General features: G+C 42.2%; 2 protein-coding genes across 10 annotated transcripts in view; one reads left to right on the forward strand and one right to left on the reverse strand.

Moving 5' to 3' along the window:
• nthl1 (nth like DNA glycosylase 1) overlaps positions 1-2,285 on the reverse strand; it is a 76,387-nt gene extending 74,102 nt beyond the window's left edge. For 3 of the 5 annotated variants that reach the window (XM_062964303.1, XM_062964302.1, XM_062964300.1), the window contains exon 1: positions 2,153-2,283. In XM_062964303.1, coding sequence (XP_062820373.1) covers positions 2,153-2,201 — 49 coding nt within the window. In that variant the 5' untranslated portion in view covers positions 2,202-2,283. Of the gene's footprint in view, positions 1-2,152 lie in introns of all 5 variants that reach the window. The other 2 variants (XM_062964299.1, XM_062964298.1) reach the window with 2 other exon arrangements.
• Positions 2,278-14,424, forward strand: part of tsc2 (TSC complex subunit 2) — a 78,262-nt gene continuing 66,115 nt past the window's right edge. For 2 of the 5 annotated variants that reach the window (XM_062964288.1, XM_062964290.1), the window contains exons 1-8: positions 2,278-2,363; positions 5,081-5,244; positions 5,535-5,621; positions 6,412-6,522; positions 12,013-12,157; positions 12,255-12,372; positions 12,580-12,628; positions 13,594-13,719. In XM_062964288.1, coding sequence (XP_062820358.1) covers positions 5,107-5,244; positions 5,535-5,621; positions 6,412-6,522; positions 12,013-12,157; positions 12,255-12,372; positions 12,580-12,628; positions 13,594-13,719 — 774 coding nt within the window. In that variant the 5' untranslated portion in view covers positions 2,278-2,363; positions 5,081-5,106. Of the gene's footprint in view, positions 2,364-2,406; positions 2,518-5,080; positions 5,245-5,534; positions 5,622-6,411; positions 6,523-12,012; positions 12,158-12,254; positions 12,373-12,579; positions 12,629-13,593; positions 13,720-14,424 lie in introns of those variants that run through there. The other 3 variants (XM_062964292.1, XM_062964293.1, XM_062964289.1) reach the window with 2 other exon arrangements.

Genomic DNA, 14,424 nt, shown 5'->3' on the forward strand with positions numbered 1-14,424 from the left:
CTGATTAGTGGTTAGTTGTTTAGATAAAGTCACACACTCTCTCTCAGCTCATGAAAACATTCTCACCCAGTTGTCCCAAAATAAGTCCAAAGCAAGGATTTAAGATCCAGGTGAAAGACAGAACCCCAAAATATTATATATATATATATATATACACACATTTACATCATCATTTTCTTTCTTTCTTTTTTTTTTTCATATTAAATTCACATTACATTTCACAGCGGCTTTCATTGACCTTGGCTGTCCACTGGAATTCCATTATCTTCCTCTGGGCATTTCGCCTGAGTTTAACCAGAATAACAGGGAGTTTTTACCTTGAACTGTCAAGATTTTCCCACTATCTTTTTGGCATGAGGCCCAGGTGCAAAAGAAAACTTTTTAAGAAAACAGCCTTTGTTCCTCAGAAATAACAAGGGGAAAAAAAAAAACTTTCTGAGCCTCAACACCACTTTAACTCCCTCCCTTTTTCTGCCTCTCTGCAGCTTGTCAGCAAAAGCAAACTAACACAGACAGAACCTCTTCGAATCAGATTTTTTCAACCGTAATAAAACATTTCTAGATATTTGTGCTCAACATTTTTTGTGTAAATCTATAGACTCATTTTTCATTTTCACTTCAATATTACCACGAAACATGCAGAACTTGAAACTCATTATTTCCCACATATGACAAAGAAATCAAACAGTTTTTTTTTTTTTCCTTTCCCCGGGAGTTGCGACTCCTCATGAGCCCTGCACGACTTGGTCTTGGGGCACCCTCACAAGTCTTGTTCTCTGGGGAATTCCTTCTACGGCTCTACTTGCAACTGAGCCGAAATTATCTAACATACACTGTAATGGGGTGGTGGATTTGAACCCACTGCCTCCCATCCTGCCTAATAGAGGGGACTGCCTTGGACTGGGCACCTGGACACTCAACGGTGTGTGTCAGGAATCACAAGACAGAAACCCTTTTATACCTCCCTGGGAACCTTTGTGTGTCCCCTCCCGGCGCTGGTAACTGTGTTCCCTTAGTGTCTCATTTTAACCACTATACTTGCCAGATTGCTGTAGACGTCGGACCAACCTTCGCCCCTGGACTTTTCCCTGGATCCTTTTCCCTGCCTGGTTTCTTTGGAACCTCGCTGTCGTTGCGGCTCCCACCGTCGGCCGGCGTTGGCATCAGAGGCAAGTACCGCAGCCGGTCTTACAATATTCAGGGGCCCCTTCTCGTCTCACGGTAGTTGCCTCTGGCCCCCACCGCCGAGTTGGGACCGTCCCGCCAACGGGATCCGTCTCCGATCTCCTGGCCCGTCTTATTGTGGAATCACGTCGGGGTCACCAGAAAATGTAGCGGAAACCAGATTTCCCCTCTTCCCGGCTTCTCGTGTGTCTGTGCGGACGCAGTGGAAGTAGGAGACAGACAACTGGAGGTTTTTTCTTTTTCCCAAAGAAAGCAGTTTACTAAAAGTTTCCTGCAGCTGCAGAGGTTCATCCCACGCACAACTAGATGCTCAAAAGGGAGAACGCCGCAGACAGGGTCGAGTGTCTATTTATACAATTCAGTGGGTTCAGTTTACGACCGCCCACATATCAAACCATTGGTGCATATTTGTGGTGCAGTATTACATTTCATTACTTTCGTTTCTCTCAAAACACATGATTTCAGGGAAACCATGTGATAACCCATCGGCTGTGTTCCTGGCCTGCTCGTACCTCCTTATATGGCCATTTCCTCCTACCCCTTCATTCCTGCCTTACTACAACTCCCAGGATTGCCACGCATTGAGACAAAGCACTTAAAAGTGGTATCGAACTGCAGTAATCAGACAGTGCGGATGCATGCAGAGTTAGCCTGCAATTGTCATAACTTTCCATCACATCGCCTAAGTCTGCAGCTGCTGGGATTTGCAGTCCAAACTAAGTACCTACCCTGACCCCTATATTAGGTTATAATGAAAACTAGCAACTGGGAATGCAATGAAAGCCATGCAAAGGAATGGAAAGCAGAGCCCTTTTGGAGGACTACAACTCCCAGCAGCAGCAAAGGGAGATTCTGGGAAGTGTAGTCCAAAAAAGGAAAACGACAAGAGGCATTTAAAACGGTCAGAAAGAAGAGATACGAAGTGCAGCCCTTGCACCCTGTTGCTTCTATTCCTCCAAAATTTCACCTTTTGTTTTGCTTAGCAGGAGCCAGAGCACGCTTCTCCCAGTGCGCATGCGCCTCCGCTATTCGAAGCGGGCTGGAAAGTCCTTAGCGGGCATCCGTACGAATCTCTTTCCCCCTTACGGTGAAAACCGGAAGTGGAGCTGGGTTTCCGCCTGGAGGGGGCGGGACACCGTTTGGGAGCCAGAAAGAGGAGAGAGCAGCTGAGGGAGCCGGTAATTAGCGGAGGGGGGTTAATTATTGGTAATTAACGGGGGATGGTGTTGTCGAAGGCTTTCATGGCCAGAATGACTGGGTTGCTGTGAGTTTTCCGGGATGTATGGCCATGTTCTAGAAGCACTCTCTCCTGACGTTTCGCCTGCATCTGTGGTAGGCATCCGCAGAGGTTGTGAGGCCTGTTGGGGTTTATATACCTGTGGAATAATGTCCAGGGTGGGAGAACAAACTCTTGTCTGTTGTGAATATTGCAATTAGCATTGAATGGCCTTGCAGCTTCAAAGCCTGGATGCTTCCTGCCTCAGGGATCCTTTTTTGGGAGGTGTTAGCTGGCCCTGATTGTTTCCTGCCTGGAATTCTTCTGTTTTCAGAGTGTTGCTCTTTATTTGCTGTCCTGATTTTAGAGTTTTTTAATACTGGGAGCCAGTTTTTGTTCGTTTTCATGGTTTTCTTCTTTCGGATGTACTGTAATTGTCCACATACAGTAGAGCAGGGGTCCCCAAACTAAGGCCCGGGGGCCGGATGCGGCCCTCTGAGGTCATTTACCTGGCCCCCGCCCTCAGTTTTATAATATAATATATTGTATATACATATAATATTGATAATAATATTATAATGTAATACAATATAACACTAATACTAATACAATATAATAATATTAATTATATATTCTATATTACATATAATATTACTAATAATATTACAGTATAGTGGTATAGTTCAATATAGTAATATATAATGCTAATATTATGCTATGCTAATAATATAATATATTGTATGTACATATAATTTGTAAGCCACTCTGAGTCTCCTTTGGGGTGAGAAGGGTGTGATACAAATGTAGTAAATAAATGCAGTAAATAAATAATAAATACATTTTAGACTTAGGCTCACCCAAAGTCTGAAATGACTTGAAGGCACACAACAACAACAACAACAACAACAACCCTAATTAACTTGACTATCTCATTGGCCAGAAGCAGGACCACACTTCCCATTGAAATCCTGATAAATTTATGTTGGTTAAAATTGTTTTTATTTTTAAATATTGTATTGTTCTTTCATTGTTCTTGTTGTTCTTGTTGCTTTTGCACTACAAATAAGTCATATGCAGTGTGCATCGGAATTTGTTTGTATTTTTTTTCAAATGATAATCCGGCCCCTTAACAGTCTGAAGGATTGTGGACCGGCCCTCGGCTTAAAAAGTTTGAGGACCCCTGCAGTAGAGTCTCACTTATCCAACATAAACAGGGCGGCAAAATGTTGGATAAGCGAATATATTGGATAATAAGGAGGCATTAAGGAAAAGCCTATTAAACATCAAATTAGGTTATGATTTTGCAAATTAAGCGCCAAAACATCATGTTATACAACAAATTTGACAGAAAAGGTAGTTCAGTACGCAGTAATGCTATGTAGTAATTACTGTATTTACGAATTTACCACCAAAATATCACGATGTATTGAAAACATTGACTACAAAAATGCGTTGGATAATCCAGAACGTTGGATAAGCGAGTGTTGGATAAGTGAGACTCTACTGTACTTGTTGATTTCAATGGCTTCTCTGTGTAGTCTGACATGGTGGTTGCTAGAATAGTCCAGCATTTCTGTGTTCTCCAATAATATGCTGTGACCAGGTTAGTTCATCAAGTGCTCTGCTATGGCAGACTTCTCTGGTTGGATTAGTCTGCAGTGCCTTTCAAGTTCCTTGATTCGTGTTTGGGCAATGCTGTGTTTGGGGGTCCCTATGTAGACTTGTCCACAGCTACTTGGTATACGGTAGACTCCTGCAGAGGTGAGAGGATCCCTCTTGTCCTTCGCTGAGTGTAACATTTGTTGGATTTTCTTAGTGGGTCTGTAGATAGTTTGTAAGAAGTCATCAGCTTCCCTATGTGGTCAGTGGTTCCCTTGATATATGGTATGTGACGTTTCGCCCATAGATGTGGGTGAAACGTCAAGAGAGAATGCTTCTGGAACATGGCCATACAGCACGGAAAACTCACAGCAACTCAATCTCAGGGTTGTTAACCTTCCCCTATAAGGTAAAGTAAAAGTTTTCCCCTGACGTTAAGTCCAGTCGTGACCGACTCTGGGGGTTGGTGCTCATCTCCATTTCTAAGCCGAAGAGCCGGCGTTGTCTGTAGACACCTCCAAGCTCATGTGGCCAGCATGACTGCATGGAGCGCCGTTACCTTCCCGCCGGAGCAGTACCTATTGATCTACTCACATTTGCATGTTTTCGAACTGCTAGGTTGGCAGGAGCTGGGGCTAACAGCGGGCGCTCATTCCACTCCCGGGATTTGAACCTGGGACCTTTTGGTCCGCAAGTTCAGCAGCTCAGCGCTTTAACATACTGTGCCACCAGGGGCCCCTAACCTTCCCCTATATGCTAATCAAATATTGCATGTATGCTATTCAAATATTGCATATATGCTATTCAAATATTGCATATATGTGGCTGAAGTTACACTTTAAAAAGTACCTGTTCTGACTTATATACAAATTTAAGAACAAACCTACAGAACCTATTTTGTTCATAACTTGGGGAATGCCTGTCATAATAATTACGGTGCTGTTAGGCAGTTGAGTGCTTCTAATGAGGTATGTTTCACTTTGGTGGTTGTTCATTTAATGGTATTTGGTCATTATAAGAGGGGAGTTATTAACTATATTATTCTTGATGCCATTTTATTTTGTTTATTCATCTGCCCAGATTCCTCAATGCTCTCCCAGTGAAGGATGGCCAAGCCTCAGAGCAAGGACCCGGGTCTGAAGGAGAAGTTCAAGAGCCTCTTAGGCCTGGGGCAGTCCAGGCCCAATTCGAAGTCATCGGAAGGGAAGCAGACCGAATTCATCATCACGGCAGAGATACTCAAGGTAACGTTGTGTTGGTTGAGAATCAGGAATCACAGCATCTAATATGATTTTTGTTCCTGGGTTATAAATGTCATTTCCTAATGGGTTCTTTCATAAAATCATGGAAAACGTGTATTAAACTGCCAAAACTTTGTTTTTGCAGGCCATCCTGCAGCATATGGCCATTCTCACTGGCTTCTGCCTTCTAATATGTAAATGATGATTAGCCATCTCTCCTTGCAGCTCAAAGCAGATTCACATGGTCTTTGGTACTTGCCACTATGTGTCTCACCTGCCTCCTTTCTTTGCAGGAACTGAGCCCAGAATGTGGCTTGAACAACCGGATTAAAGCCATTGGCCAAATCTGTGAAGTAGCAAAAACTAAAAAATTTGAAGAGGTGAGTGTGCAGGGCTTTGAGTAAGAACATATATATAATTTGGACCTGGTTTAGTGTATGATCGTCTCAATGCCACTTTATCGTATCAACACAGCAAGCATGGGCATAGCTTGAACATGGTGAGTGAGCGTTTTGGATTTGGATCATAGGGAGGTTGGAGTTTGTTTTTTTCAGAAATCTTCTATTTTCTCCTGTAGTACAAGAGAGAGTTTCTAATCTTATTGGAGGCAAAGATCTCCACCGTAGCTTTTCGAACATATTATTGTCGCTTGATGCATTTTTACATGATCCTTCCAATAAACCTGCTGCAGAATTAAGAATTGTAATGAAATGACTTTATGAGGAGGAGAGAAGAAGAAGCACTAATAAGAACTAAGACTGAGTAGATCTAAAAGGGAAGCAGGTTATGATCAGTTACGGAATATGATACAACCCCAATTCCACAGGAAATATATTCCAATGTATATTCCAAGACCTCAGTTGAATTCCTGAAACTGTGGAAAGCAGCAAAGTCTATATTAAAAAGTTTTAATCACATTCTATGTTGATTGTGTTTTAACTTTTGTCTCGGGTAGTTATGTTTTAATATATACTTTTATGGTTGCATTGTAACTATGTTTTAATATGTGATTTTATAGATGAATTTAACTATGTTGTGCCCTCCCTCAAGCCAAAAGGAGAGGCGGGTAATAAATAAACATTTTTTAGCAGTAGTAGTATTGTTGTTGTTGTTATTAGTCCACCATGGACATTTTTGAGTGGCTAACATGGAAGTGTTGTGTGCTGTCAGCATGCAGTGGAAGCAATCTGGAAGGCCGTTGCAGATATGCTGCAGCCGGACCGGCCGGCCGAAGCCAGACACGCCGTGCTTCACCTGCTGAAAGCCATTATCCAAGGACAGGTGAGGCTTGGGGCACACCTGAGGGATGCAGAACTAAGGAAATGAATAAGTTGGTTGACATATCATGATAAGCTAGAATGGCAGATAGTTCTGGATCACTGCGAACAAACAGAACACGTTGGCTTTTGGCTTTTGATTCTGGATCGTTAGGAGAAAGATAGGGTCAAAATAATCCATTATGGGTTATTTGAATCAGAAGAGTGTCATCTTATGGGGAGAAGATGTATTCATGATTGTTTTGAAAACTTGAGAAAATAAAACAAACAGAGAATGTAAAGCCTTAGACCAGGGGTCCCCAAACTAAGGCCCGGGGGCCGGATGCGGCCCATCGAAGCCATCTTTCCAGCCGCCATGGCACAAGGGCAGAAGGGGGTTGGGCTAAATGACCCAAGGGGTCATAGAATCATTGAATCATTGAATAGTAGAGTTGGAAGAGACCTCATGGGCCATCCAGTCCAACCCCCTGCCAAGAAGCAGGAAATCGCATTCATGGCACCCCCGACAGATGGCCATCCAGCCTCTGCTTAAAAGCCTCCAAAGAAGGAGCCTCCACCACAGTCTGGGGCAGAGAGTTCCACTGCTGAACAGCCCTTCTCACTGTGAGGAAGTTCTTCCTAATGTTCAGGTGGAATCTCCTTTCCTGTAGTTTGAAGCCATTGTTCCGTGCCCTAGTCTGCAGAGCAGCAGAAAACAAGCTCCCTCCCTCCTCCCTATGAATTCCCCTCACATATTTGTACATGGCTATCATGTCTCCTCTCAGCCTTCTCTTCTGCAGGCTAAACATGCCCGGTTCTTTGAGCCTCTCCTCATAGGGCTTGTTCTCCAGACCTTTGATCAATTTAGTTGCCCTCCTCTGGACGCTTTCCAGCTTGTCAACATCTCCCTTCATCTGCGGTGCCCAGAATTGGACACAGTATTCCAGGTGTGGTCTGACCAAGGCAGAATAGAGGGGGAGCAGGACTTCCCTGGATCTAGACGCTATTCCCCTATTGATGCAGGACAGAATCCCGTTGGCTTTCTTAGCAGCCGCATCACATTGCTGGCTCATGTTTGGGTCTCTTCTTCTCTTACAACCCTTATTATTATTATTAACATAGAGGCTGGGTGGCCATCTGTCAGGGGTGCTTTGCTTGTGCTTTTGGTGCACAAAGGCAGAAGGGGGTTGGACTCAATGGCCCAAGGGATCTCTTCCAACCCTCTTTATTATTATTATTATTGTTATTATTATTATTATTATTATTATTAACATAGAGGCTGGGTGGCCATCTGTTAGGGGTGCTTTGCTTGTGCTTTTGCTGCACAAAGGCAGAAGGGGGTTGGACTAAATGGCCCAAGGGGTCTCTTCCAACCCTCTTTATTATTATTATTATTATTATTATTATTATTATTATCAACACAACGACGTTGTATGGCACAGCAAACAAGATAGATATGCTGGATTTCGTTTCGCAAAACCACAAGTCGAACACTTCCCAAGTGTCTAGGACTGTGTGATGTATTTTCTGATGATGTGTGCAGATCCCAGTAGGGTGGCCTTTTGCAGTTGGCAGATGGTGATTTTGTCAATGTCTATTGTTTCCAAATGCCGGCTGAGATCTTTTGGCACAGCACCCAGTGTGCCCATCACCACCGGGACCACCTGTACTGGTTTCTGCCAGAGTCTTTGAAGTTCAATCTTGAGGTCTTGATAGCGGCTGAGTTTTTCCTGTTGTTTTTCATCTATGCGACTGTCACCTGGGATGGCAACATCAATGATCCAAACCTTGTTCTTTTCCACAACTGTGATGTCTGGTGTGTTGTGTTCCAGAACTTTGTCAGTCTGGATTCGGAAGTCCCACAGTATCTTTGCGTGTTCATTTTCCATGACCTTTGCAGGTTTGTGATCCCACCAGTTCTTTGCTGCTGGGAGGTGGTACTTGAGGCATAAGTTCCAATGAATCATTTGGGCCACATAGTTGTGCCTCTGTTTGTAGTCTGTCTGTGCGATTTTCTTACAGCAGCTGAGGATATGATCAATGGTTTCGTCGGTTTCCTTGCACAGTCTGCATTTTGGGTCATCAGCTGATTTTTCAATCTTGGCCTTAATTGCCTTTGTTCTAATGTCTTGCTCCTTGGCTGCAAGGATCAGGCCTTCTGTCTCCTTCTTCAGGGTCCCATTCGTGAGCCAGAGCCAGGTCTTCTCCTTATCAGCTTTTCCTTCAATTTTGTCAAGGAACTTTCCATGCAGTGTTTTGTTGTGCCAGCTGTCAGCTCTAGTTTGTAGTGCGGTTTTCTTGTACTGGTTTTTTGTCTGCTGTGTTTTGAGGAGTTTCTGATTTTTGACTTCAATCAAAGCAGGTTCTTCACTTTGCTTGACATATTCTGCCAGGGCATGTGCTTCTTCTTTGACTGCTTGATTTACTTGTAAGAGTCCTCTGCCCCCTGATCTTCTAGGCAGATATAGCCGGTCAACATCACTGTGAGGGTGCAGTGAATGATGAATGGTCATGAGTTTTCTTGTTTTTCTGTCCAAATTGTCCAGTTCCGCCTGTGTCCAATATATAATGCCAGCTGTATATCTTATGACAGGTATGGCCCAGGTGTTTATGGCCTTGATGGTGTTGCCTCCATTGAGCTTGCTTTTGAGAATTTTTCTGACCCTTTGTGTGTATTCTTTGCTGACCACAGTTTTCACATGTTCATGCTTGATGTTGTCCAGCTGTAGTATGCCCAGATATTTATAGGCCTCTGGCTGGTGACACTTTATTGTTTGGCCATTGGGCATATTTATGCCCTCACTTTCAATGATTTTTCCCTTCTTCAATGCCACTGTCGAACATTTGTCCAAACCAAACTCCATGTTGATATCAGTGCTAAAAATTCGGACAGTGTTGGTCAGAGACTGGATTTCAGTTTCCGTTTTCCCATATAGCTTCAAGTCATCCATGTACATCAAATGTGAAATTTTGTGAGAATTCTTAGATATTTGATAGCTGAGATTTGTTTTTTGTAAGATTGTTGACAGAGGGATCATGGCAATAATGAAAAGCAGAGGGGACAATGAATCTCCCTGGAAAATTCCTCTCCTGATGTTGACAAGTCCATAGCTTTCATTTCCAACAAACAGTTCAGTTTTCCAGTGCTCCATCATGTTTTCAATGAAGGTGCCAACGTTTTTACAAATCCCGATGGCGTCCAGGCACTTGATGATCCAGCAGTGTGGGAGTGAGTCAAAGGCCTTTTTGTAGTCAATCCACGTCATGTGAAGATTAGCTTTTCGGCTCTTACAGTTCTCCAGAATCATTTTGTCAATCAATAACTGGTCTTTTGTGCCCCTGCTTTTCCGTTTGTTGCCTTTCTGTTCATCTGGCAAGATGTTTTTTTCTTCAAGATAGTCTTGAATTCTGTCAGCTATGATGCCAGTCAGTAGTTTAAACATAGTGGGCAGACACGTTATTGGCCTGTAGTTTCCTGGTGCTGCTCCTTTTGCTGGATCCTTTTGTATCAGGTATGTTCTTCCAGTTGTTAGCCATTCATTGATACTTCCTTTCTGCAGCATCTCATTGAATTGTTGGGCCATTTTTCCATGTAAACTAATCAGATGTTTGAGCCAAAATCCATGAAGTTGATCACTACCAGGCGATGTCCAGTTCTTGACTTTTTGCACTCGTTTGCTGATCATTTCAGTTGTTATTTCCATCAGTTCCATTTTGTTCTGTGAGAATTTTCCTTCAAACTCCTTTATCCACCCAGCGTTTTTGTTGTAGTTTTTATTATTTTCCCAAAGTTCTTTCCAGAACTTTGTTGTTGCAGTTTTCTCTGGCTTTATGGTTACTGTGTCTGTTGTTTGGTTCAGACTCTGGTAGAACCGTCTTTGGTCTGATTGAAACAGTTGATTTTGTCTGTACTGGATGATTCTGGCTTCATACCTTTCAATTTTTCTGGCTGTTGCTGTAATTTGTTCTTTCACAATTTCCAAAGCTTCTTCAATTTTTCTGGTGTTCAGCCAGTACTTTCGGATCAGGTATTGCTTGATTTTGTCATTCTTCAGTTTCCTCTCTTTCATATTTTTCAGGTTACTTGCATCTGATCTAAGTTTCTTGATTTTCAACTCTAGCCTGACCTTCCACTTTGGTTTTCCAGTCGATTTTCTTTGGGGCTGCCTTGGTTGTAGGAGCCCAAGTTCTTCTGTTACTATCACTGCTGCACTGTAGGCAAACTGGTTTGTTTGTTCAATTGATGTTATTTGGACAGTGGAGAGTGCTGCATTCACATCTTTCATGAGAGGCGCCAGGTGTCTCTTGGGCACTGTTTTTAGAGTTGGGAGCCGCTGTCTTATTGCATTTGCTGCAGCATGAGCCATGATCTTATCCTTGAGCTCTTGTTGTCTTGCTGTCAAGGTTCCTGGTGGTTCAACAGATGTTTCAAGTGCTGGTTCCTCAAATTCTTGCAAAAGCGCCACACTTTCTTCTGGTTCAATCTGTTCCACCATTCCAAGTGTTGCTGGAGTCTCTGCTGCTGTCTGTGCTGTGGTCTGATGGTAATCTACTTTGCAAATTTTCTGGATTTCTTCGAGTTCAACTTCACTGAGCACTTTGTTTCTGATTATGAATCTTCGTTGGTCAGCCAGTCGGGGTTCTGTTATCTGTGAGTCAGGGTACTCTTGTTTCCATAGCTGATGCATCCTTTTTTGGTAGCCACGCCTTTGAGGTTCAGATTTGTAGTAGCATTTCATAATTGTGCGGTTTTCTGGCATTGTATATTTTTGCCGCTTCTGTGACTGTTCATTTGGGTTTTGATGATTCCGTAGCCCACTTGTCGATGGATGTCCAGAATCAGCAGCATCCACCGCGGTCCTTTTTATCCTGGGCGACAACCGAGCCAGTATAGACTTCGTTTGGGTTTGATTCTCCATAATGCTAATGGGTTAGGTGCTCTTGGTTGTGCTCCTCAGCACAATAATAATAATAATAATAATAATTATTATTATTATTATTATTATTGACATTGAGGCTGGGTGGCCATCTGTCAGAGGTGCTTTGCTTGTACTTTTGGTGCACAAAGGCAGAAGGGGGTTGGACTCAATGGCCCTAGGGATCTCTTCCAACCCTCTTTATTATTATTATTATTATTATTATTATTATTATTATTATTATTATTATTAACATTGAGGCTGGGTGGCCATTTGTCAGGGGTGCTTTGCTTGTGCTTTCGGTGCACAAAGACAGAAGGGGAATGGACTCAATGGCCCAAAGGGTCTCTTTCAACTCTCTTTTTTATTGTTGTTGTTGTTGTTGTTATTATTATTATTGCTCGGTGGCCAACTATAGTCCGGCCCTCCAATGGTCCGAAGGATCGTGAACTGGCCCCTTGTTTAAAAAGTTTGGGGACCCCTGCCTTGGACTTAGGTACTTTGGATTTGTATGTAAGGAGAATGGCAGAAAGAAGTGTGCTTTTTCAAAGACATCAGTAACCACAAGAATTAAAAAGCCCATTCTTTCTGTCTTTCAGGGCGAAAGGCTGGGGATCCTCCGTGCTCACTTCTTTAAAGTGATCAAAGATTACCCTTCAAATGAAGACCTGCATGAACGGCTCGAAGTCTTCAAAGCTCTGACAGATAATGGGAGATACATAACTTACCTGGAGGAAGAACTGGGTATGCTGGGCGTTTAATTGCTATTTGTAAATTTTTATTTATTTAAGTATTTATTTATGAAGATATTTACATTTGTGTATTTCCCTTTGCTTCTCAGCTGAATTTGTCCTCCAGTGGATGCAAGTTGGTCTGACGTCCGAATTCCTTCTAGTACTCGTCAATTTGGTCAAATTCAACAGCTGCTACTTAGATGACTATATTGCCACCATGGTCCGGTATGTCTTAGCTGTAAATCTTCCCCTGGTTTAAAGAAATCTTGTTTATGGTTTAGATCAGCGCAGGCAAAGTGTGTCCACATGGATCAAACATCTATCTGGTGCTACCTCAATGCTCACCCGAACTCATATATTTAGAAATCCTGGGCAAGAAAGCAAGATGAAAATAAAAGAAACACTTCTAAATTGTCTTTTTCTTTCCTGCAGCACAATTTGCTTTCTATGCATCCAGACGTCCTCTGCTGTTGATATTGAAGTACGTGATTGCAAGATTTTTTATGGATGTTTGTACTTGACTGGGTCCCAGCCAGCAGGACAGTGGGCTTTGGAGTTGTTGTTGTTATTGTTGTTGTTGTTGTTATTTATAACCCGCTTTTTCTCTCCACAAAGGAGACTCAAAATAGTCTATAATAAAAGCATTTTAATGCAATTTAAAATCCAATGCACAATGGGAAATAATACAGTAGAGTCTCGCTTATCCAACGTAAACGGGCCAGTAGAACGTTGGATAAGCAAATATGTTGGATAATAAGGAGAGATTAAGGAAAAGCCTATTAAACATCAAATTAGGTTATGGTTTTACAAATTAAGCACCCAAACATCATGTTATACAATATATTTGACAGAAAAAGTAGTTCAGTATGCAGTAATGCTACATATTTATTACCGTATTTACGAATTTAGCACCAAAATATCACGACGTATTAAAAACATTGTCTACAAAAATGCGTTGGATAATCCAGAACGTTGGATAAGCGAGTGTTGGATAAGTGAGACTCTACTGTACTATGTAACAAAATTTGAAAAAAAAATCTGTTCCTGGTTTCAAAGTGTTATTTCTTGTTTAATTGTGCGGTACTTACTTTGAAAGTACTTATTCTACTTCAGAAACTTGGTTTTTGTGGCTGTCACAAACTATGTCAAATTGGTTGAGACTCGGTGAGATATTCATTGAAAAACTCGAACCAAATGTGCTGCAGGATGTCCAACAAAGACAAAGATTTTGCAGTTTAATTTTTCCATATTTTTATGATAGAACCAATTAGGAAATGACATTTATAGCCCAGGAACAAAAATCGTGTCACATAGTGTAATAATACTCTTGGGAAGCACTACTGTGTGGGCCTCTGAAATGACGATGGCAGTGAAAACTGCAGAGTCTTACTATTTCAAAGTGATGTCGCCTCTTTCCCAACCTCTTGCTGTATCTGTTCTTCAAAGGTCTCGCTGCAGGTCTTGGATGCCGTGGTGTGTTATAACCGCCTGCCTTCCGAAACGCTCCCTGCCTTTATTGTCACTTTGTGTTGGACCATCAATGTGAAGGAACTCTGTGAGCCATGCTGGAAGGTGGGTTGCATTACTGGGAGGCCAGGGATCAAAGCAAGACGCAGCTTGCAAAGCAAGGCCCTAACAAGAAAGTTCAGAAATACATACAACTGCCATAGAAACCTGTTTATTATCCAACACAGGTCACCTCATTGCTTTCTGCTCTGACTGGTAGCACTTATTTCTGTACTGTCCCAGAGACGAACCTGTAGAATATAGGGTTCTCTCATTCTCCAGGCCTTTTCTTCTATGATCCCAAAACCTGATCATGGAATAAATAATCTATATATATAAAAGGGTAAAGTTGTTTGCGCCGTGACTATAACAACACAACTAAATGCCCCAGAAACACGAAACTTGACAACACAGCGCAAAAGTCTTGCCTCACGGTTCTTACAACACAACCACACCACAAAAACACAATTCGGAACCACAAAACCAAAAAAACCGGCAAACATGCACAACAATGCAACTACATGGCCCAAACACACGAAACTTGGCAACACGACCCAAAATCCTTGCCCCTAGGAGCCGACAACAAAAAGAAAAGAAAAATAAACTCCTAATTAGAAGAAAAGGAATAATTGTTTTTATCCAATTGCTGCCAGTTAGAAACATCAGGAGAGAATACATTTCAAACATGACCAGGCAGACCACAGAACTCAGAGCAACCCAATACAAAGACAAACAAAAATAATAAGATAAATACAAAACAAAACAAAAAAA

This window comes from Anolis carolinensis, unplaced genomic scaffold (genome assembly GCF_035594765.1).
Source record: "Anolis carolinensis isolate JA03-04 unplaced genomic scaffold, rAnoCar3.1.pri scaffold_13, whole genome shotgun sequence".
Lineage (NCBI taxonomy): Eukaryota > Metazoa > Chordata > Lepidosauria > Squamata > Dactyloidae > Anolis > Anolis carolinensis.